This window comes from Falco peregrinus, chromosome 1, assembly GCF_023634155.1.
Source record: "Falco peregrinus isolate bFalPer1 chromosome 1, bFalPer1.pri, whole genome shotgun sequence".
NCBI lineage: Eukaryota > Metazoa > Chordata > Aves > Falconiformes > Falconidae > Falco > Falco peregrinus.
The window spans coordinates 127,471,164-127,493,312 of NC_073721.1; the positions used below are offsets into that span (position 1 = coordinate 127,471,164).

Here is a 22,149-nt window from a genome sequence, read left to right on the forward strand (position 1 = left end):
CGGCTTCCCCCCCACCCCCCCATCACGCAGCGCACCCCATCCGCAAAACACCCACGGGGGTGATGCTCTCCGAGAGGTCGCGAGGCGGAAGGGTGCCCCCCTGTTCCGCGGGTGGGTGGGGGCGGGGGGGAGATGCCACTTGCTGGGTGCAGCCGGTGCCAAAGCACAAGGTGACCGGCGAGCCCGGAATCAGCTTTCACCGGGGTCCTGGGAGCAGGCGTCGGGCGGGCACGCAAGGTCGTGTCCCCCGCCCCCGCGTGCATCCCGCTCCCCCCGGGTTCTCCTCGGCGTGGGGTGTGAGGAGCGGGAGGGTCTGCGGTTGTCCCTGTTCCTAGTAAAGGAGCAAAGAGCAAAGGGACATCGCCCCCCCCAGCACCTCAGGGTCGGGGACACGCTGCCCGCTGAGGCCAGGCCTTGGACCCAGCTCAGGCTTTCCCTACATAGAAGCGAGTGATCCTGCACGTTGCCAGCGCGTGACTCAGGGCAGCTGGACCCCGCGGGACCCCCCGGGACGGGTGGCTGTGGGGAAATGCAGCTGCTGCCATTTCCCTGGCAGACCTTCTCCTCGCCTGACCCCAGCATGGGGAGGAGGGGGGTGATGCCACCCAGGGGCACCCCAAGAACGTGCCCAGGAGCCAGGCAGCTGCTGAGCCCAGGAGGTTTGCTGTCCCTCTGCGTGGGCCAAGCCGATGGCTTTTTTTAGCCACAGGGGACGGGCAGATCCCGCTCTGGGAGGAAAAACAGTCCTGCTGGAGCTGCGGGCCCAGGCAGAGGGGCTGGGGGAGGCAGGGCTGGGCAGGCTGACGTCTGCCTGGCTTTAACATTAACCAGAGCAGAAGCCTGCGGGGCTGCCAGCAGTAAGGGGGGGCTGACACCCACTGCTCCCCAGCAGTGCTGGGGTCCTGGGCATCCCCGCTCCTACTGCCCTCCCTGTGGCGCCCAGTCCTGCCAGCAGCCCTGCAGCCGCATGGCCAGCACAGCTGGGGCTGCCCCACAGCTGGGCAGTGGGTGGAGTTGCCCCCTCAGCACAGTGCCCCGGGGGGGGGCTGCCCAGCTGTGCTGGGCCGCAGCGCTGGCCCCCCCAGCTGCCCTCAGCCCGGCCCCGCGGTCAGAGCCACCCAGTGACCGCGGCTCTTGCAGGGACGAGGTCACGCCAGCGCGGCGGCTGTCCCCCCACGGAGCACAGGCTCTGCTGGCGCTGATGAGAGCGGCCATGTGGCACTGTCCCAGGGAAGGGCTGCCTTCAAACAAAGAAGTCCATCCCTGGCCGGAGCCCAATCCACACGCCCCAGGCTGCTGCCAAACCAGCTTCCCCCGAGCGTGGCTGGCCCCAGGAGGGTCCCTAGGGGCTGGCTGTGGACAGCCGGGGCCTCTGGGGAGTGACGTGTCCAGCAGGTTGGGAGGGACACCAAGACCCCTGCCCGAGAATGAGCAAGGACCTGGAGGGGGGTGGTGGTGTCTGTCCAAGCGTGCACCGCTGCCTGCAGGCAGCCCCACGTCTGCCCCGGGAGGGGGGCACCAGGGGGGCTGAAGGGAGCTGTGTGCCCAGTGGGGCAGTGCACGGCCCCCAGACGTGGGCCTCCCTCACTGGCACTGCTGGGAGCTGCTGGCCTGCGGGCTGGGGGGCTGTGACGTGGGCCAGGGATGACACAGGCTGTGGAGTCCAACCAGCAACCCCACACCCTCTCCCCACGCCTCCCCCCCCCCCAGGCCCAGGGGTGCACAGAGCAGGCAGCTGCCTGCAGCAGAGCCGCTGTGTGTGTGCCAGTGGCACGGCCAAGTGCTGCCCGTGCCGCACGAGCCAAGGTGGCACAGCTGCTCTGGGGACACGGTGCAACGTCAGGCGGAGCAGCTGGGCTGCCGAGGGGCTTGGTGGTCCAAGCGGGCAGATGGCAGCTCTCAGGAACGGGAGAAGGGATGTAAACTGCACACTGCGTGGCCGCACTGGAAGGACACACGGGCAGGGGGATGCAGGGCCGTGGCTGGCTGACCCTGGGACCCCTGCCTGGGACCCCACCTGGCCCAGTGCCCACTGGCAGGTTGGTGGCCATGACACTGGCTCTGGGGGAGGGCTGTCACTGCTGCTGCAGCTGGGCTGGCAGCTCTGCTCTGGGGCTGGGGGGGGGCCCTGCCTGCTGGAGCATAGCTATGTCCCCTACCCAGCTCAGATCCATGACACAGCCCCCTGCCCTGCTTACCCCTCTGTACCCAGGGCATGGCTGCCCCCCACTCTGTGACAGAGCACGGGCCAGCCCCTGCCAAGGCCATCGGTTTCTGCTGCCTGGCTCCTCACACCCTGGGACAGCAGAATGCCCACCCAGCAGCAGCATCCAACTCCCAGTGTGTCACCACAGGGACACCTGGAGCCACCGGCTCCCCCAAACCACGTAGAACTGAGGATCGCCGTGAGATGCCTGGAGCCAGGAGTTACCCTGAAGCGCCAGGAGCCAGCTGTCACCCCCAGGACCCCCCAGCGATGCCTGCATGCCCAGGCAATGTCACCCCCAGGACCCCCCCAGCAATGCCACACACTGGGCAACCAACCCTGCAGCTGCTGCACAGCACCAACACCTCTGCTCCCAGGGCTGCACCCGCCCCCAGCATCCCTCTCCCTACGGGCTCTCCCCCACACTGCCGCCCCCCAAAGCCACTCTCTGCACCGGCCCCACGGCGCTGCTGGGCCCCTCGCTGCGTTGAGGGTGACGGGGCACCGGGTGGGCCAGCGTCACCCCCGGGGGGGCAGGGGACACCCCAGCCGGCCCCCCTCCGCGGCTCCCCCTGCCCTGCCGCTGAGCCAGAGCCCCCCTCACCTCCCGCACCCCAGAACTGGGACCGCCCACCCCCCCCTCCCCGGTCCCGGCCCCCCCGGCGGGCGGGACAGCGGGAGCGGTGCCGGTGCCGGTAGCGGTGGCGGTAGCGGTGCCGGTGGCGGCCGGCGGCGGGAGCGGCGGTGGGGGCGGCCGGGCGGGGCGGCCCTTTGTTGCGAGCGGCGGGCGGAGCCGCCGGAGCCGCCCGGAGCCGCCCCGCGCCCCGCCACGGGCGGGGACCCCGGAGCCGCCCCCGCTGCCGGCGGGTCCCGCCGCACCCGCCGCCGAGCCGGTGAGCAGCGGGCGGGCGGGGGGCACCGGGCACGGGGGGGTGCGGGGCGTATGTGCGAGTATGTGTGTGCGTGCGTGTGCAAGGGGGTGTGCACGGGCGGCTGCGTGCGAGGGGGGCTGTGTGTGCGTGTGCACGGTTCGTGCGAGGGTCTGCGTACACCCGTGCAGCATGCGGGGGCGTGTGTGCGTGCACAGGGGCTGTGCAAGGGCTGTGCGTGTCCGTGCACGGGGCTCCCCGAGGGACGTGTGTGAGGGGGAGGGGGGAAGGCCTGGGGATGCATGTGTGCGAGTGTAAGTGTGCAAGCGTGCATGTGTGTGTGCATATGCATGTGTGCGTGTGTGTGCACGTGTGTGTGCGCGTGCAGGGGGCAGGCATGCTCGGGGTGGCTGTGGGGCTGGCAGCCTGCCCTGCAGCGTGGGGCTGTTCCCGCAGGGGTGTTTCCAGGTGTGTGTTTCCCATCTGGGGTGTGTACAGCCTGTAAGCCTCCCTGCGTGTGTTTACATGTGTCAGGTGTGCATTACGCACGGTGCTTGGCTGAGGGTACGGAAGTGCTTGGGAGTGCTCTGGACCTGGGTTATGGGTTGGCGTGTGTGCACGCTCAGTGTCAGGTATGGGGCATGTGTGTGTGGCATGTCCCACATGTGTGTATGTGTGCTGGACACCTGCAGGCTGCACACGTGCGGTGTGTGCCAGGCATGTGGCCACTGCACCTGATGATGCTGTTAGGTACCAAGGTAGCCCTTGGGCTTGGGGCCGCGGGGACAGTTGTGGCCACACAGGCCATACAGTCTCCCCGCTGGTACCCGGTGTCTGCTCCAGCTGCTACTGTGGCTACTTTTGGGGTCCGGCACCCGCTCCCCCCGAGGCAGCACCACAGTGGGGGTGCCACCAGGCTGAGGGTGAGCGGGGCTGAAGAGCCCAACGCTGGTTGGGGCTCTGTGGGGCTGGGGATGGCTGTGAAGGGGTCACACATCCCTGAGCCCGGACCCCCCTGTTCCTGCACCCTCAATTGCAGAAGGGCCTGTGCTCTGAGCCTGCCATGTCCCTGCCCTCCAAGGGGGGCTCGCTGCCTGTTTTGCCCTGTGCCAGGGGTGCCCCACAGGCAGTGGGGGCCCAGGGTAGCACCCCGAGTGTCCTGCAGCCTCCAGGCAGGCAGCGTGCGGGTGCAGGCGGGTGCTGGCACCGAGGGGAGAGCTGCATCATGGGGATACCCCACAGGCCTCAGAGCTGAGCCTGATGCCATACAGGACCGCAGGGCAGGGAAGTGATGGGAGTGACGGTATGGGTGTGTTTTGTGTGGTGCCCAGTGGGCTGGGTCCAGGGACCCCTGCAGTGCAGCCTGCACCACGTAAAGGGGATGCTGTGGGGCAGCGTGGGGCTGGCTGCGTGCTGCCATCGGACAAACCCCAGTGTCCTGGCCGGGAGGTCCTGGCCGGGAGGTCCTGGCAGTGGGGTCAGAGCCAGCTGGGGGCACAAGGGACAGCCAGGCTTTTTGTGGCTGTGAAGGGGCAGAGAGCAGGGCCCTTGGCTTGGGCAGGGTGGCATGGCTGGTGCCCGTGGGACGGGGAGGATGCTCTGTGGATGCTCTGCCTGGCTGGCCATACCCCGTGGGCTCAGCACCAGGTCCAGCACCAGGCTTTGCACTCCTGTGCCACAGGCTGGAGGCTGCAGCGGCTCCTGCCCATTCCCCTCGTCCGAGCGAGGCCTCTCCGCCGGGGCTGCTGGGGTGCAGCGAAGCAGAGGCAGTGTGCCTCCTCCCTGCCGAGGCAGCCCAGCTCCAGCGGGACACGTTCTCGGGGCTGCTGGCACTGCGCAGCTGGGTCTGGGAGCATCTGTGCGTGAATCAGCACTGCCTGGGAGCCTGCGCGGCTGCAGGTGTGCGTGCAAGCGCGCTCACACTCTGCGCGTGTGCACGGCCGAGCAGAGGCCGTGGGTGGGGGAGCACCAGGGGGAGCTGCCTGGTGGTGTCTGGCAGCCTTCTGGAGAGAGCCGAGCCGGGGGCGGGCGTGCGAGCCCCAGATGTGGGTCGGGAGGAAGAACCCGGGTGCGTAGGCTGCGTGTGAGCCGGCTGCGGGGCTCTGAGCAGGGGATGTGCCTGCGCTGCTGCCTGTGCTGGGGCAGGCTGAAGGAAGGCATGAGCAGGCAGCAGCAGCAGCAGCAGCAGCAGGGCGCATGCAGCCCCAGCTCTGCTCCTGGCAGGCAGCAGCACCCAGCTCTGCAGCCGCCTTCCCAGGCACCCGCCGCCTGCGGGAACCGGGTGGAGGGCGCTGGCGTGGGAATTTGATGCTGAAACCACCACCCCACCGGCCTGGTGACCCCAGGCCATAGGTTTTGGTGGTGCCCGGGCCTGGCACCCCAAGCAGCTTCCCCACCGCCAGCCACTGTTGTGGGCGGGAGGGTGGGCTGGGGTGGTGGCGCGGATGCTGCGTGCAGGTACCTGCCCGACGGCGCAGGGCACGCACACGCCGGCCCGGCCGGGCGCTGCGCCTGCGCAGGTGGGCAGGCAGGGCAGGGTGCTGCAGGGTGCCCCTGGCGCTGCCCCACGCTGGCAGGCTGCGTGGGCAGGCGGAGGAGATAAATGGGAGTTTGTCGTAAACAGGCCTGGCTGCCAGCAGTGGTGGGGAGTGCCTCGCGGCCCGCGCTTAAAGGCACAGGCTCTGGCCTCGCTCTGCTGCCTGCTCGCTGCCCAGCCTGCCCTCCCTGCCTGCTCTCCCTGCCTGCCCGACAGCAGCTGGCCTCCCCGCGGGGGGGTTCCCGTCACCGCATGCCATCACACCATGGTGTTGGCACTGTGCTCCCACAGCCACGCACAGGCAGTGGTCAGGTCCCTAGAGCCCCCCAGGGACCTTCGGGGTGCTGTGGGGTGCGGGGGGGCTGTGGCTGCAGGGGTGAGCGTCTGCTTCTGCTCCACTCAAGGTGACGTTCCCGGCTCAGTGACGCAGAGCCCTGTCCCGTCTGTGGCACTTGTCGGGCAAAGGGTGCTGATAAGGCAGGTGTGGTGGAGGCAGTGGGGCTGTCCCCAGCCCGGGAAGGGCTGTTGGGCTTTGGCGAGTGCAGTGGGAGCAGGAAGGGAGCCAAGCGGAGGAGGGAGGCAGGGACACTGCCGGCAGCCCCAGCCCTGGGGAGCCAGGTATGGCCTGGGGAGCGGGTGCCATCCGGCAGTGCTGAGTGGGGAGAGCATGGAGCAGTGTGGGGAGCACTTCTCCTAAGCGGGGGCTTGCAGGGACCCCACCAGTGGGGTGTCAATAGCCCAGGGCTGTGGGGCCAGGGCTGTCTAAGCAGGGTGGTGTGGAGCTCTGCCCTGTGTGGGGAGGGCAGTGGTGGGGTGGCCCCAGCCCCAGGAGAGCTGCCTGCTGTGAGCAGAGACCCTTTCCCCCCGTTGCCATGGCAAAATAAGCAGCTGTCATTAATAGCACATTGCCATGGCAACCACTGGACGAGCGGGCAGTTCCCTGGGGTCTGCATGTTCTTCTGCCGGGGGCTGCAAGCTCTCCCCGCACCCTGGCTGGGGTGCAGAGCCCACTGTGCGCCCAGCTGGAGGGTGCTGCCCAGCGCTGCCCACCCCACAGCATGCCCACGCCAACCGGCCCATGCTGCGGCCCTGCCAGGACCCTGCTCACCCCGGAGCCTCCAGGGACAGGGCGCTGGGGCTGGCAGGGATGCATCCTGTCTGCCTGGGTGCTGCCCTGTGCGGGCAGCGGTGCTGGCCAGCTTTGCCCCATGGGGGGCGGGGCTGGCACAGGCATCCCACTGCCCAGCCGTGCTGTGCCCCGTGGCAGCCCATAGTTTCTGGAGGGAGGGCAGGGAGTGCTGGGCTGTGCTGGGGCAGAGGCCACAGCCCCCAGCAGGGACCGCAGCCCCCCAGCAGGGACCGCAGCATGCCAGCCAGCTGGGAAAAGCCTTTGCAAGGAGCGGAGATGGTGGGAAGCATGAGCTGGGGGGCTGTGGGAGCCACAGCACTCCCCACATTGGCTCTGGCAGCAGCCTTGAGGCTGAGCTGTCCCCAGGCCAGGCATCCCAGGGACAGACACCCCCAGGCCAGGCATCCCAGGGACAGACACCCCCAGGCCAGGCATCCCAGGGACAGACACCCCCAGGCCAGCCTTTCCCGGGCCAGGCATCCCTGGTCTCCCTGCCCAGCCGGTTCTCCCTGCTGCCGGGATGCGGGTGCGGGGCAGCCCCGCGGCTGCCCTTAGTGCGTGGGACAAAGCACCGGCCCCTGTGGACCGTGACCAAGCTGCTGCCCGCCGGGGCTGCCCGGGAAGGACCGGTGGGCAGCGGCAGTGCCCCGCGGGGAAGCTCGCAGCACCGGGTGCACACGGGGCCGCGGTGTCCCGGGAGCGGGTCCCGACGGGGCGGGGCGGGGGCGGTTCCGACGGGAAACCGGCCGCCTCCTCTTCCGAGCTGCCCGCCCCGCCCGGGGCACCGGCACGGCTCGGTGCAGCCCGGCTTGGCTCGGTACGGCTGGGCCGGGCTCTGCGCGGTCCCGCCCCGGTGCCCGAGCGGGCGGGCGGGCAGCCCCGGGGCCGGGGCGGACGGGGGCGGCGCCGGGCGGGCGGCGGGGCCGAGCCGAGCCGAGCCGAGCCGTGCCGTGCCGTGCCGTGCCGTGCCGTGCCGTGCCGAGCCGCTGAGCCCCTCTCTCCCCGCAGGTCTGCAGCGCCCGGGCGGCTTCGCGGGAGGCGGCGGAGGCCCGGCCGGCTCGGCCCGGCCCGGGATGGCGGCGCGGCCGGCGCTGCCCGTCGTGGCGCACTCGGTGCTGGCGGCCCTGCTGCTCTCTGCGGCGCAGGAGCGCGTCCCGCGGGTCAGCCTGCCCTACGGTGAGTGTCCGCTGCCCACGGTGAGTGTCCACCCACGGGGCTCCGGCGGGTCCCCCCCGTGCCCCCCTCTCCCTGGACGGCTGAGCATCCCGGCCACCCCCCACCCCCCGCGGGGTTCCCCACGCCCGGCGTGGAAACGCCTTGTGACAGCCGTCGGTGCTGAGGCTGCACAACATGCTGCCAGCCTGCCTGGCAAGCCGGGGCTCGTGTCCTGCCGTGGGGCTGGGGCTCAGGGCAGCGGGGCCCCCCCGGGCAGTGGGTTGCTGGGGCTGGGCTGCTCGAACAGGGCAGAGCCCCGCGGCTGTGGTGGGGCTGTGTGCATGGCGGGCAGGGGCAAAGAGGCATGCTTCCCTGGATCGGGACGTGCACTGAGGGGGGGAGTGCGTCTGGGACACCCGGGGGTGCTCGTGTCCCTGCACGCAGGGCAGTGGTGGCAGCCGCCTTCAGTGTGAGTGTGGGATGGGGTGAACCAGCCCGGGGGGGCTCTGCCTGCCCGCTCTGCTGTGCTGTTTCATCCTCGTTTGGGCAGCTGGGTGCCTGTGGGCCCCCTCTTCTCTCGGCTGTTTCCCCAGGGCTCTGCACAGCCCCTTGCTATACTGTGCCTGGCCCCGGGCTGCTCCAGGACCCACCGCAGCCCCCGTCAGCATCATGGTCCTATCAGGGCTCAGGGCTGCACTGGGGCAAGGGCCAGAAGGAACATAGCCGGGAGGCTACTGGGCCAGGCAGAGCCCCTGGCAAGTGGGGGGCCTGATCTGCAGACCTCTCTCGCTATGCAGAGAGCCCCCCAGCAGCTGGCGTGTGGTGGGTGAGCAGCTCCACAGGCAGCTGCTGGGCCCAGCTCCATCGTCCGGCGCTGGGGCTGTGGTGTGGTAGGGGCCGCCCACGTGTGTCCGGGCTGGCTGTGCTGCCAGCAGAAGGTGGCCAAATCCAGCTGCTGCCGGCCAGCGGAGCCTGTCCCGTGCTGGCTGCTGGCGGGGCAGCCTGGGAGGGTGCAGTGGTTTGGGCCGGGCCGGCGCGGGCAGCTGGGAGCGCTCCCTGGCTCAGCACACTGCGGTTCGTCGGCGTGGACATGGCCCCACCACGTGCTCCCATGACCGCTGGCCATGGTTGTGGTGGCACCAGCAGATCTGGGACCCGCTGAGCTGGACAGGAGGCCCAGCAGCCAGCAGGACGGCTCAGCTCGGCGTCGTGCCATGCGGTACCACACCATGTCGAGCCGCACTGCCCGGCCCTGCCTGCACCAACCGGTTCTGGCCCAGCTCTGCCCAGCTGCAGAGGCTGCTTTGGTTGCAGGGGCTGCAGCTCATGTGCAGTACACAGGGGTCCCGACCTGGACCCCCAGGGCTGTCGGTGGGAGCTGGGTGGGGGGCACAGGCCAGCCGGCAGGGTACACCCGGTGGTGGCTCCTGGGGAGCACGGCTGGTGGGGCTTGTGGTTGGTGGGAGGGAGGAGCTGGCGAGCTGCTCCCCTGGAAGCGCTGGATGTGCCTCCAGCAGGTTTGTCTGGAAGAAGCAGGTCTTGTCCTAACAGGTCCCCTGGCAGCCAGCACAGGCTCCCACAGCTCCCCAGGCCAGCACAGCTTTGCGGGGTACAGGGGCCCCCGCTGCCCCTCCGCTGCCTGCAGTGGGCCATGCCTGCTGTGGCATTGCCCCAGCACTGGGGTGCAGGACTCCTGGGGGAGGATGCCCTGGGTGGGTCAGCATCCCTCCCTCTGTGCTGCTGCAGAGCTGGAGCCGGTGCTGAGCCCCTGGGGACGGGGGAGATGCCGGCCTGTCCAGCGGTAGCCAGGGCTCGTGGAGTGACCAGGGACGGGGAGAGGAGCAGGGTCCTACCCCGCAGCACTGCTGATACCGCAGCACCTTGAGCCTCCTACTGGCTTGCACCAAGCAGGGGCTTGCGGGAGCCCCGGGGCTGCCCCAGCAGGGATCTGGGAGCGGGCAGGGGGTCGGGGAAGGTCAGGGTGTCCCTGGGCTGTCAGGGGTGAGGGAGTTGGTAGCGTGAGTCAGCCCGACGTGTCCCGCTGACACAGCCGGGCCCATCTGATTCAGAGTGGCTGCGGGAGAGGAAAGGCTTCCGGGGCCAGGCCACCCACGCGGGAAGGGCGCACGGGTGCTCCGTGACTCAGCCAGCAGCCTCTGCCCCAGTGTCCAGCACGGGGTGGGCAGCTGGTCCCGGCACCCACCTCTCCCCACTGCAAGCTTGGGGTCCCTGTGGGGCCAGGCTGGGATGCCGAAGCCCCGGGGTTGTGCGTGGCCAGCGAGTGCAGACCTGGCTGTGGTGCCCAGTGCCGGCAGGGCTGCTGCAGCATGCCCCGGTGCTTGTCGCGGCCGCAGGGACGGCAGTGGCTCATGCTGGCGGCAGCGAGGAGGCTGCCCTTGAGCACCATCGTGGCCACGCACGGCTCACTGTGGTGCAGTGCTGCGTGTATCTGACCACGTGGAGAGAGCCGGATCCGGCCCTGGCAGCTCCGTGCAGAGGGGCCAGGAGTGAGCCATGGTGCAGGGGTCCTGAGGGGTCGGGTGCTGGCCCACATGGGCTGTGCAAGGCTGATGCCCATTGCTTTTGGTCCCCAGACTCGGCCGAGCGGGTTGTGCAGCGGTTCGAGGTGCCTGGCGTGTCCAACTACACGGCCCTGCTGCTGAGCCCGGACGGCGGCACCCTGTACCTGGGAGCGCGCGAGCTGCTTGTCGCCATCAACACCAGCCACTTCCAGCCCGGAGCACCGGCTCGCAGGGTGAGCCCACGGATTGGGGGCCAAACCCAGCACGGGACTGTGGACCCCCTGGGGCTGGGCTGCCGTCAGGGATGGAAGGGGGCACCAAACCAGCACCAAGCCACCAAGTCCCCTGCCCCACGCTCCCTGGCAGAATTTGGGGTCTGTGCAAGCCACCACGCGTTCAGGAGCTGCTCAGGAGAGATAGGAGGCAGATGCCCCAGGGGGTGGGGTGCTTGGCCCCAGCCAGCAGCTGCCTTGCCAGCATGATGGAGGTGGGGAGGACACTGACGCTGGGGTGAGCTCTGCCAGCCTGAGGAGAGGTTGTGTGGGGACCAGCTCATGACAGAGGGCTCTCAGTGACTGTCCCCTCTCCACAGCTGCTGTGGAGTGCAGATGAGGAGAAGAAGAAGCAGTGCGTGTTCAAGGGCAAGGACCCCCAGGTGAGCCCCACTGTTGGTGGGTGTTTGGGGGCTGTGACAGGAGTGCTGTGCCCTGTGCCGGGGTGCGTGTGGGCAGGAGGGCTGAGCTGGGGTCCTCTCACTCCTGCAGAGAGACTGCCACAACTACATCAAGATGCTGCTGCAGCTGAACAGCACCCACCTCTACACCTGTGGGACCTGCGCCTTCAGTCCTGCCTGCGCCTACATTGTGAGCACAGGGAGCGGGGCCAGGGGGTCCCACTGGGGATGCAGATTCCTCTCTGCTATCAGGGCCCTGCAGCGGGGGTCCCAGGTGCTAGGGGTGACAGCCTGGTTCTGTTGCAGAATGTCCAGCACTTCAGCCTGGAGCGGGACGCATCAGGGAAGGTGCTGCTGGAGGATGGGAAGGGACGCTGCCCCTTTGACCCTGAGTACCGGTCCACAGCCGTCATGGTCGGTAAGGCACGCTGCCGTGGCACCCTCGCCCTCTCTGCAGCGCCCCAGCTGCTCAGCTGGGCTGAACTGGGGCCAGGCCAGCTGGGACCCCAGCAGGGGAGCGGGGCTGTGCCGGGTGGTGTGTGCTGGGTCCCAGCAGGACTGTCTCTCTGGCAGACGGCGAGCTCTACGCCGGGACTGTCAGCAACTTCCAGGGCAATGAGCCGACCATCTACCGCAGCCAGGAGAGCCGCATTGCCCTCAAGACAGAGAACTCCCTCAACTGGCTGCAGGGTGAGAGCCGGGGCTGGCACGGTGGGTCGGGGTCTCCAACCCCCGGGATGGGGGAGGCGTGGGGACAAGGGCCAGCCCCAGCGGTGGGGCAATGCTGAGGGTGCCTGTGTCCCCAGACCCGGTCTTCGTGGGCTCAGCCTACCTGCGGGAGAGCCTCCCTGCCGGCAACCCTGAGGGCGATGACGACAAGGTCTACTTCTTCTTCAGTGAGACCGGCAAGGAGTTTGACTACTTCGAGAACACCATCGTCTCACGCATTGCACGTGTGTGCAAGGTGGGCACAGGGAAGCGGGATGTGCACAGAGGGCCGTGCCCAGGATGCCACTCACTGCTGGGGTTGGGGGGATGTGGGACCACCCTGCCCATCTGTCCCCCAGTTCCTGGGCACCCCAGGAGGGGACCAACATCTGTGGGAGACCTCTTTGGGGCAGTTACAGCTCCAAAGTGCTCAGCCCAGGGCTGCAGCTTGGGCTCACTGCTCCAGCCAGCCCCGCTGGTGGCAGCGACCCTTCCCCATCTCCTCCGCCCCCTTGCCAGAGTCCTCTTGGGTCACTCTTCCCTTCCCCTGAGTGCCTTGGATGCTGCTTCACTTGTGCCTCCCCAACACCGGGGCTGCTCTGCTGGGGCCTTGGCACTGCTGCACGGACAGACGGACTCCTGCTCCGTTCCCCGCTGCCAGGCGGCCGTGACTTTGCGCCCTGACCCACTGTGCCATGCAGGGGGACCAGGGTGGGGAGCGCGTGCTGCAGCGGCGGTGGACGACCTTCCTGAAGGCACAGCTGCTTTGCTCACACCCCGAGGACGGCTTTCCCTTCAACGTGGTGCAAGATATCTTTGTGCTCACCCCGGGGGAGCTGCACTGGAGGGAGACGCTCTTCTACGGAGTCTTCACCTCGCAGTGGTGAGCAGTGGGCAGGGAATCTGGGGCCACTGCCTGCAGCACCGCGAGGCACTCGGAGATGTGGGATGGCTCCAGCCGTGCTCAGGTTCCCGGGGTGGTGCAGGGGGCTCAGTGGAGCTGCCATGCCTGATCTCGTGTGGGCTTTGCCTCTCACCTGCCAGGAACAAGGGTGGCCTGGGCAGCTCAGCCGTGTGCGCCTTCCCCATGCGCAGTGTGCAGCGAGCCTTCAGCGGGCTCTACAAGGAGGTGAACCGTGAGACGCAGCAGTGGTACACGGACACCGGCCCTGTGCCAGAGCCCCGGCCGGGCACGGTAGGTGCCTCCTCAGACCCTGCACAAGTGCAGGATGTAGAGCAGTCCTCTGCACTCCCTTTGTCCTGGCAGCTTCCATGGCACAGCTGCCCACCTACCCCAGCCAAGCCCCTTCCTCTCTCCCCAGTGCATCACCAGCCACACGCGGCACCTGAAGATCAACTCGTCCCTCCAGATGCCGGACCGGGTGCTGAACTTCATCAAGGACCACTTCCTGATGGACAGCCCCGTGCGCAGCCAGCCGCTGCTGCTGCAGAGCCGCCTGCGCTACCAGCAGATCGGCGTCCACCGCGCACAGGGCCTCCACAGCACCTACGATGTCCTTTTCCTGGGCACAGGTGGGTGCAGCTGCGGGCTGCCGATGGGGTGGGTGCCGGCGCGCTGTGTGCCCCTGGCCCTGCTCAGCACGGTGCGTGTGTTTGCAGATGATGGTCGATTGCACAAGGCTGTGCGTGTGAACCACGGGGTGCACATCATCGAGGAGATCCGCCTCTTCCCTGCTGGCCAGCCCGTTCTCCAGCTGCTGCTGGACCAGGACCAGGCAGGAGCCGAGCTGGGGGGGCTGGGGCAGGGGGGGGATGCTGTGGGTTTGCACTGCGTGGACCAGGTCCTGTTTGTGGACTGGGGGGCCAGGGAGCCTGGGAGGGTAGGGGTGTGCAGGAGCCAACCCGGCTGCCTGGCTCCAGGGCCAGGGCTACCTGCTGACCCCCCTGTTCCCCCCTCCTACAGGGCCTGGTCTATGCAGCCACCTACACGGCAGTGGCTCAGGTGCCCTTCGCCAACTGCAGCCTGTACCGCAGCTGTGGGGAGTGTGTGCTGGCGCGGGATCCCTTCTGCGCCTGGAGCCGGGGTGCCTGCCGCAGGGCCACCCTGCACCCCCCAGCGCACCCCCAGTAAGTGCTGTACCCCCTCTCCATCCCCCTGCGCCCTGAGGCACCCACTCCCTGCCCTGACCCCTCTCTGTCCCTAGGCTCTGGGCGCAGGACATCGAGGACGCTGACACGGAGCGGCTCTGCCAGCTGGCCAATGCGTCCCAGCCCCGTCCCCGCATCCTCCTGCCCCCAGGTGAGCTCTTGTGGGTGCTGCTGTGGGGCTGGGACCACTGTCCCAGGGCCTCCCATGTGTCCCAGGCTCCCTCTCAGCACCCCTCATCACCCCCCCTGCCCATAGCTGGGTCCTCATGGCCTCACTGACATCCCCATGCCTTGTCTTTCCACAGCCTCAGGCACCCCGTGCCAGCGGATCCAGCTGCTGCCCAATGCGGTGCGGCCGCTGCCGTGCCAGCTGCTCTCCAACCTGGCCTCGCGGCGCTGGCTGCACGATGGGGTGCCCATCAACGCCTCCTACCTGGTGCTGCCCGACGGGGCCCTCATCCTGGTGGGCAGCCCCGAGCGGGCAGGCACCTACGAGTGCTGGTCGCTGGAAGAGGGCTTCCGCAAGCTGATGGCCAGCTACTGTGTGAGTGTGCAGGAGCTGGCCCACGGGCCACTGAACCCTGGCAGGAAGGTGGCCACCGGCCGGGATGCCCTGGAGACAGTCAGCACATCCCGGAGCACCTCAGCGGTGGGCAGCACCGCAGCCCGGCTGGATGGCAAGACCTACTGGACCGAGTTCTTGGTGATGTGTGTGCTCTTCGCGGCAGCCGTCCTTGTGCTGGCCCTTTTCCTTCTGCATCGGCACCGTGATGGCATGAAAGCCTTGCTGGAGCCTGGTGACCCCAGCCGGCACCAGAAGCCGCCCCGCAAGCCGGTGGAGAGCCTGCCCCTGAACGGCAGCAGCCTGCCCAGCACGGCACCCGAACACAAGGGCTACCAGGCCTTGCAGGACAACTACATCGTCAGCACCCCCGTGCATGAGCCCCCGGGCCCCCCACGCGCCTTCTCCGAGTCGGAGAAGAGGCCCCTCCATGTCCGGGACAGCTTCGTGGAGGTGTCTCCCGCCTGCCAAAGACCCCGGGTGCGCCTGGGCTCCGAGATCCAGGACTCGGTGGTGTGACGGGGATGAGAGCCGAGCCCTCGCCCACGACCACTTCTGCTCTGCTGAGCCTCGCCGGCCCGCGGCACCACAGCTGGGCTCCGTGTTGTCTGTGTGTGCATGCCCAGAGCCCGCGCGCTGCTGTGGCACCCACCCAGCCAGCGGGGCTCGGCTTCCCCAGGAGCTCCCTGGGCATCACCTCGGCCACTCTGGCCCCGCTCCTCAGGACGGTACTGGAGGCTCTAGGGGTGCTGCGTGCCTTCCAGGGACGCGTGGGACTTGTCCCCCAGCCCAGCGTCCCTGCTGCAGAGATGGACACAGCGCCTGGCTCTGGCTGCTGGTGTGGCCCTGGCTCTGCTGGCTCCGCGCGGCCCCGGCCCCCCCTCTATGCAGAGGGTAGGAGGGGGCAGCCACAGCCCCCCCGTGCCCCGATTCACTGTGATGCCCCGCTGCAGGACCCGGAGCCCCGTGTGCAGCCAGGCGGTGCCGGCGCAGCGACCCCGCAGCATGTGCTGTGTGTCTGTGCTTGGTTCGTTTTTGGTATGTTGAAAATGTGAATTGTGTCCCCGGGGAGGGAGCGGGATGGGACGCTCGGCCCGCATTGGGCTGGGCAGCGACTCACCCCCGCGTCCCCGCGTGCGTGTGCAGAAATGTTTGTGGTTTTTATATAAAGTCCAGGTGTCTCCTTTGGACACATGTGCAGCTGTGGCAGGGCTAGGCATCTTCCCGTGGCCGACAGTGGCCAGAACCATTGTGGTGGCCCTGTGGAGAGGAACTATGTCTGGCTCTCGCTGCCGTCAGTGGGAAAACCTGCCCATGGCTGGCTGCTCCTCGCCTGGGCAGGGATGGACGGATGGGGCTGGAGGGTTGTGCTGGCAGTTGGATTGCCCGCAGTCCTGGTGTGCTTGGCCAAGCAGTGCACTTGGGCTGGTGTGCACGGGGCCCGCAGGAAGGTGTCCATGCACCCTCACAGCTGCTGCCAGGGGGTCCCTGTGACCCTGCTGTCAGGGTGTTTGTTGTGCACCCATGTCAATGAGCTCGGGCAGCACTCTGCTGTTTCAGAGCTGCATGCTGCAACAGGCATTCTGGTGGGGGCAGAGCCATGGGGGGAACTCCAGAGTGATGGGGTGATGCTGTCCCATCACCACGAGAAGCAGAGGAAGGCAGAGGTGACCAGGTGGCAGAAAAATGGGTGCCTGGGGCTGGGAGAGCAGGGCAGCCCCCTTCCCAAGGACCACAGTGTTGTGTGGCATGTGGGACCCCTGCCACCAGCCCAGGGAGCAGGCAGGTTCTTGTCCCCATCCTGCACAGCTGCCAGGAGACCCCTGCTGCTTTGCCAGCAGGACCTGGCTTGGTGACGGCCGATGGCCAGGACCTGCGGTGCTGCTTGTGAGCCCTCGTGTGCCTTCGTGCCTGGGAAGCGCTGAGGGAAGCAGTGAGCTCCACACCGAGCTGGCCTGTTGAGGCAGGCTCCCCCCCCCCAGGGACCAACACTGCCTCACTCCCAGCTGGACCAGCACACCAAACTTCCTGCCCAGCCTGTTCTGGGATATCAAAAAAGCCACCGGAGGCATTGGCTGGTGCCCTGCCAGCAGACGTGGCCCCTGGGGCCGCAGGGGTGCACGCCATGGTGCGCAGATACCATCAGCACCAGAGGGCACTGAGCTGGAAGGGCCAGCACCCCTGGGAGCGAGCAGCCGGTACGTGAGAAACAGCCGCGCCAGCACCCCGAGACAGCCGTCGGCCGCTCCACCCCGGCGCCGGTGCTGCCGCGGGGCGAGCCGGACCCCAGCCCAGGCACCAGCCCTGGCACCTGGTGCCGCAGCCTGATGTGGCTTTGCAGAGTAGCTCCGGCGAGGCTTGCTGGTGCAGTGGGAGCACTGGCAGTGGCCGGGGCTCGCTGCAGGCAAAGCCGTTGCCCACGACTGGCAGCAGGCCAGGGCAAAGCCTGATGGATGAACAGACACAAAGGGCTCCGGCGCTGCCCGCAGCAAAGGTAGCTGCTCGCCTGCCCTGGATTTCCCTTTGTGCCTCTTGCTGGAGAGCCGAGCTCTTTGTGCTGCTGAGAACAATCCCAGGGCTTGGAGGAGGGAGGCAGCCCGCGGAAGGGGCTGTCACAGAGCAGGACGTGGGACCTGTCCCCTGGAGCTGCGGCTGGCGCGCAGGCAGAGGGGCCTGGCAGGAGGCTGTGTCCCCAGCACCCCTCATGGCACTGGTCCCGCAGCACTGCCAGAGCAGCCCCCTCCGCCGTCCCCACGGCCAGACAAAGGCGGCACAGAGGAGAGGGTGAAACCAGAGCCCTTTATTTGTCCTCGCAGGAGCTGAGGGAGGAAGAGGCCAGGGCGGGCAAAGCAGCTGCTGAGCTTGAGCCAGAGGAGGGGGGAGAAAGGAGAAGAGGAAAAAACAGAGAGAGCAGGCCCCCAGCACGGTCAGTGCCAAGGGGTGAGCCTGGCTGTGCTGCCCATGGGGCTGTGCCTTGCTGGTCCAGGGAAGAAGGTGTCCTGCGTCCTGTGCAGCCCTGGATGGCACATCTACGGTGTGGGTTATTGCTCAGGGCGATGGATCCACGTTTGGGTTATTGCTCAGGGCGATGGATCCACGTTTGGGTTATTGCTCAGGGCGATGGATCCACATGGCAGCAGAAAGGCCCCCAGGAATATGGGAGAGCTGTGCAGGGGCTCAGCGTGGGGAGGCAGCTCCCTGCCCGCTAGGGGAAGGCACAAATTGGTACTGAGGGCAGAGAAGGGGCTGTGCTCGGTGCAGTGTGGCCCCCAGGCAGAAGCACCTTTGTGTGCCTCCCCACACCCACAGAGCTGCCTTCAGTTTTGCATAAGGAGTTAAAATCTGATCCTGGGAGAGGATCAAGGCTATAGGCAAGGCAGCTTCCCAGGGCCCCACCTCTGCAGGCATGGCCTTTCAGCAGGCATGGAAGGAGAGCAGGAGGGTGTCCTGCCTAAGGCACTGTGCGGCACTGCTGGGCTGGTGAGGAGCAGGGGCCTCTCTCGCTCTGCTCACTGAAAGAGGAAATGTCTGAGACCACAAAGAGTTGCAATAGCCAGAGAAGCAGTTCTGCCGGAGAGCTGCTCTCACAGGACGATCTTGAAGGAGCTGCAAGAGACACGACAGGTTCTGCACTTCCTCACTTGATCACACACAGACAGTCTGCAAGTACCCGGTGCTACAGGGACACAGTGTTACCCTGGGCGGGAGAGGCTCTCTGCAGAGCTAGCACGGGACAGTTCCCTCCGTGTTACAGGAGACCCCGTAAGGGTAGCCCTGCCTTACGGCCACCAAGGGCTCTACCCCAATGCCAGCACAGCGATCGCGGCAGGGGAACCCCCCAGACAGGCTCCCTGCGGCAAGCTGTGCTGCTGGAGACCACTGTACCTGGCAAAGTCTGGAGAGCGGGAGACGACGTGCTGGAACTCGGAGAGGTTGATGGTGCCATCCTTGTCGATGTCGGACTCCTCCAGTATCTGGAGGGGAAGGAAAGGCGAGTGGTGAGCTCTGTGTGGCTGGGAGCATGCAGCAGCCTGTGCCCCACCTGACGGTCCTCACATTTTGGATGAGCTGCTCCATCTCCGCGCTGCTCAGCTGCGACTCCTCACCTTGGCCCGTCAGACAGTTCACCAGTTTCTCCAAGTCATTTCTGTCCAGGGTCCCATCATCATCAAAGTCTTTGGGGAGACAAAAGTAACATTTTGCCAGAGCTGCAGTAACCCCAGACAGCCACGAGCGCCTGTGCTTGGCAAGGAAAGGGCCTGGCAGCCTGAGGGCACAGCAGGCTCCACGCTGCATCTCTCTGTGCACATCATCACGTCAAACCAGTAGTTCCCACGGGGACTTCCTAAAGCTGCCGTCCCCATGGGCGCTCTGAGGGCACTGCCAGCTCTCCCGAACACTGATCCACCCCCATCCCCGCCCCTCCCCAAGGTGTGGGGACCCCAGGACACGGCATCTGCCCCCAGCTGTACCAAAGATGCGGAAGGCATAGTGGGATTTGATGTCCGAGGTAGCGGAGTCACTGAAGACGCTCAACATATCGAGGAAGTCTTCAAAGGACATGCTGTCATCCTCATTGTCTGAGGTGGAGAACACCCGACAGATCCGGTGCTGGAAGGGGTTTGCCTGCCAACACAGGAACAAACAGCTCAGGGCAGCACTGGGCCTGCTCCCTGATGGCAGACACTGGCCACGGGCTGGTGCCAACCCCATGGACTTGAGTTGGTTCCCTGCTCTGCTGCCGGTCCCTCACACACCGCACAACCATGCCTGGCCGGGACAGCAGCCCCACGCAGCAGGGATCTCCAGATCCTCCATGGCACAGCAGGGATGAGGAAGCCGTTTGCTGGCGTGGCTGACAAACAGCTTCCCCAGGTGGCTACGGAGCGGCAGGTTGAGGGCTGAGCCCTGGCACCACGGCGGGTGAACCAGGCCCTGCCCAAACACGCCCTGGGCTGGGAGCAGCAGCGCGGCACTGTCTGCCAGGCACCGTACCCGCAGCTCAGGCAGCGTCAGGATCTGGCTCTTGGGAACCCGTGCGGAGCAGGCATTCTCCCTCTCCTCCTTTGGCAGCAGTTCACTGAACCTCTTGTAGGCACTTGAAGAGGCAAGAACAAGAGATGCTCTGTGGCGTGAGTGGCGCGGGAGGCAGCCCTGTGGGCAGGGCAGCGGGCAGCTCGCCCCAGCCCGGTGCAGAGGCGGCCGGCCCGTTCCCACAGCTCCCTGCCAGCTGTGCCCGAGCCGGCCCGGGCCCGCAGCCTGCTAGCCAAGGTGGCCCCGCAAGGGCAGGGGCTTCGTGCCTGCCCCCGGGACCCCAAGGGCTGGCAGTGGGGGTGAGGGGCCGGCCCAGGAGCCTGCCCACCCGGACGGCTGGGGGTTCAGAGCCGGGGAGAACCGGCAGGGGGGCCACCCCGCGGCCAGCGCCGGTCAGGCCCGCAGACCGTTGCCCCCTGAAGCCCGGCCGGCGGGGAAGGCCCAGCCCGGGCTCTGCACCTCCCGCCTCCTACCTGGCAGCTCCCGGGCAGCCCGTGCCCGCCCCCCCCCGACCCGGGGAACGCCCGCGCGGTGTGCGGGACCCCGGGCCAGCACCGCCATCAGGTCCCCGCCCCCCCGCCGTACTCACAGCAGGATCTCCGGCTTGCTCAGGAACGTCAGCTCCTGCGGGGAGAGCCAGAGTCAGCACCAGCCCCCTCCCCGGCGGCTCCGCCCGGCCCCGGGCCGGCCCCCCCCGTACCTGGTACTCGCCCAGCGCGTCCCGCGGCAGCAGGCTGGCCGAGCCCCCCATGGCGGCCGCGCCGCTCCCGCCCGTCACTCACCCGTTCCCTTGGCAGCGCCCCGGGGCGGGGCGTTGTAGCCACGCCCCCTCCCGCCGCGGCCGCGTCCCCCGCCGGCGCTCGTAGCCGGCATGGCGGCGGCGCGCGAGGAGGAAGCGGGCGAACTCGGCCCCCGGGACTTTGTCTATGGGGAAAAGGACTTCGTCCCGCAGGCTGCTGGCTGGGACACCGAGCCGGGCTCCGCGCCGTCCCGCTTCGACCGGGCGCTGCTGGAGGGTTGGAACGACAGGATGGAGCGCGGTTTGTTCCGGTACCGGCTGGGGCCGCTGCCCACCCGCGTCTTGCCCGGCCCCATGCGCCTGGTGGCCCAGCTCAACGTCCAGCGCGGCACCGAGCGTCGCCCGCCGCAGGCCGTCCGCAGCCTCCGGCAGCCCTTCGACCCCCAGGCCTTCAACTTCACCCGGATCCGCCCTGGCGAGGTGCTGCTCCGGCTGCGCAGGGCGGGGGGCGGCCCCGCGGCCCCCGACCAGCTCCTGGTGGCCATTAACGTTAGCCCGCTGGAGCGGGGCCACGTCCTGCTGCTGCCCGAGCCGGCGCGGGGGCTGCCGCAGGCCCTGACGGCGCCGCTGCTGCGCGGCGGGCTGGAGGCGGCCCTGCTCAGCGCCCACCCGGGGTTCCGCGTCGGCTTCAACGGCCTGGGGGGCTGCGCCTCCGTCAACCACCTGCACCTGCACGCCTTCTACCTGGGCTGCCCGCTGCTGGTGGAGTCGGCGCCCGCCCGGCCCCTCGGCCCGCCCGGCGGCCTCAGCCTCCTGCCGGGCGTCCCGGCGCCCGCCTTCCTCTTCTATGCCGCCGGCCCCGCCGGCCTGGAGGCGCTGGCCCGGGACGTCTGCCGGGCGGCGGAGCACCTGACGGACACCGGCCTGGCCTACAACGTCTTGGCCACGCGAGGAGATCCCCCGGCGGGGCCGGGGGCGGGCGGCGAGCGGGGGCTGCGGGTGCTGCTGTGGGCGCGCAAGCCCAGCTTCGGCGCCAAGGCGGGGGCGGCCTTCAACGTGGCGCTGTGCGAGCTGGCAGGCTACCTGCCGCTGCCGGCCGCGCCGCTCTACCAGGACATCACCGAGGCGCAGGCCCTGTGCGCCATCCGCCAGCACCTCCTCCCGGAGCCGCAGCTGCTGCGCCTCGGCCAGGACCTGGCGCGGCTGCTGGCGAGCTGAGCGCCACCGGGGCCTGGCGCGGCGGACCTCCGCGCTGTTCGCTTGGGGGCGCTGCGCAGCGACGGGGCCGCTCTAGCCAGCGGAGCCGGGGTCTCTATGGCCCGCGGGGCGGTAGCGAGGCTGCCCTCGTGTGTGCCCCGCTCGTCGCCATGGGAACGGGGCCGTCCGCCCCAGAGCGATGGAGGCTGGCGGCGGGGGCGGGCGGGGCCGTTCCGCTGCTCACAGCGGCCTCCCCGGCCCCGAGCCGCGGAGGAGGCGGAAGAAGAGCAGGCGAGTGCGGTGGGCAGGCGGGCGGGTAGGCGGCCCAGCAGGCCGCAGCCCCCCGGGCCGCCGGGGGCTTTGTCGGTACCGGGGGGCCGTGCCGCCCCGGAGACGCCTCCCTGCCCCACGCACCGCCTGGCTCCTCGGGGCCCGGCGGCGGGGCCCGGAGCTGTGGCAGTGAGGGCCCAGGCCTGCCCGCCACCACGGGGCGATGCTCAGCAGGGGCCCCCTGGGACGCAGCTCGAGGGGCTTTCCAGGGACCTGTGAATCGGAAAATAAAAGCTCTTTCCTTTAAATTGCCCCAGTAATCCCAAACGTGACGCATCTGAGGAAGGACCCCTCTTTGCTGTGTTACCTCATGGCTTGCTGAGCCCACCTGGGCTCCAGATGGGATTTGCCCAGTAGCTCTGTGGAGCACAGGCTGCTTA

At 68.5% G+C, this 22,149-nt stretch overlaps 3 protein-coding genes across 5 annotated transcripts; 2 read left to right on the top strand and 1 right to left on the bottom strand.

Annotated features, from left to right (window-relative positions):
- The first annotated feature begins 2,984 nt into the window (after positions 1 to 2,984).
- On the top strand, positions 2,985 to 15,659 carry SEMA4B (semaphorin 4B). 3 transcript variants are annotated; one of them, XM_055793447.1, is made up of 15 exons: positions 2,985 to 3,099; positions 7,749 to 7,916; positions 10,490 to 10,650; positions 11,010 to 11,072; positions 11,182 to 11,280; positions 11,397 to 11,508; positions 11,664 to 11,780; positions 11,897 to 12,054; positions 12,500 to 12,681; positions 12,843 to 12,993; positions 13,121 to 13,331; positions 13,419 to 13,534; positions 13,723 to 13,886; positions 13,964 to 14,058; positions 14,213 to 15,659. In XM_055793447.1, exons 2-15 carry the CDS (start codon positions 7,814 to 7,816, stop codon positions 14,986 to 14,988), a joined length of 2,508 nt encoding a protein of 835 aa, XP_055649422.1. In that variant the 5' UTR covers positions 2,985 to 3,099; positions 7,749 to 7,813; the 3' UTR covers positions 14,989 to 15,659. The 3 variants fall into 3 exon arrangements, with proteins under 3 accessions (XP_055649422.1, XP_055649415.1, XP_055649428.1); XM_055793440.1 differs by lacking the exon at positions 2,985 to 3,099 and adding an exon at positions 5,036 to 5,143; XM_055793453.1 differs by lacking the exon at positions 2,985 to 3,099 and adding an exon at positions 7,502 to 7,557.
- A 1,590-nt stretch (positions 15,660 to 17,249) lies between these two features.
- Positions 17,250 to 20,312, bottom strand: CIB1 (calcium and integrin binding 1). Its single transcript, XM_055817677.1, has 7 exons — positions 20,204 to 20,312; positions 20,093 to 20,127; positions 19,465 to 19,567; positions 18,942 to 19,095; positions 18,526 to 18,644; positions 18,355 to 18,443; positions 17,250 to 18,075 (listed from the first exon to the last, which is right to left on the bottom strand). The coding sequence occupies exons 1-7, from the start codon at positions 20,252 to 20,254 to the stop codon at positions 18,054 to 18,056; spliced, it is 573 nt and encodes a 190-aa protein (XP_055673652.1). The 5' UTR covers positions 20,255 to 20,312; the 3' UTR covers positions 17,250 to 18,053.
- On the top strand, positions 20,287 to 21,658 carry GDPGP1 (GDP-D-glucose phosphorylase 1). Its single transcript, XM_055817653.1, has one exon. It carries the CDS (start codon positions 20,375 to 20,377, stop codon positions 21,458 to 21,460), a length of 1,086 nt encoding a protein of 361 aa, XP_055673628.1. The 5' UTR covers positions 20,287 to 20,374; the 3' UTR covers positions 21,461 to 21,658.
- The last annotated feature ends 491 nt before the right edge of the window (positions 21,659 to 22,149 follow it).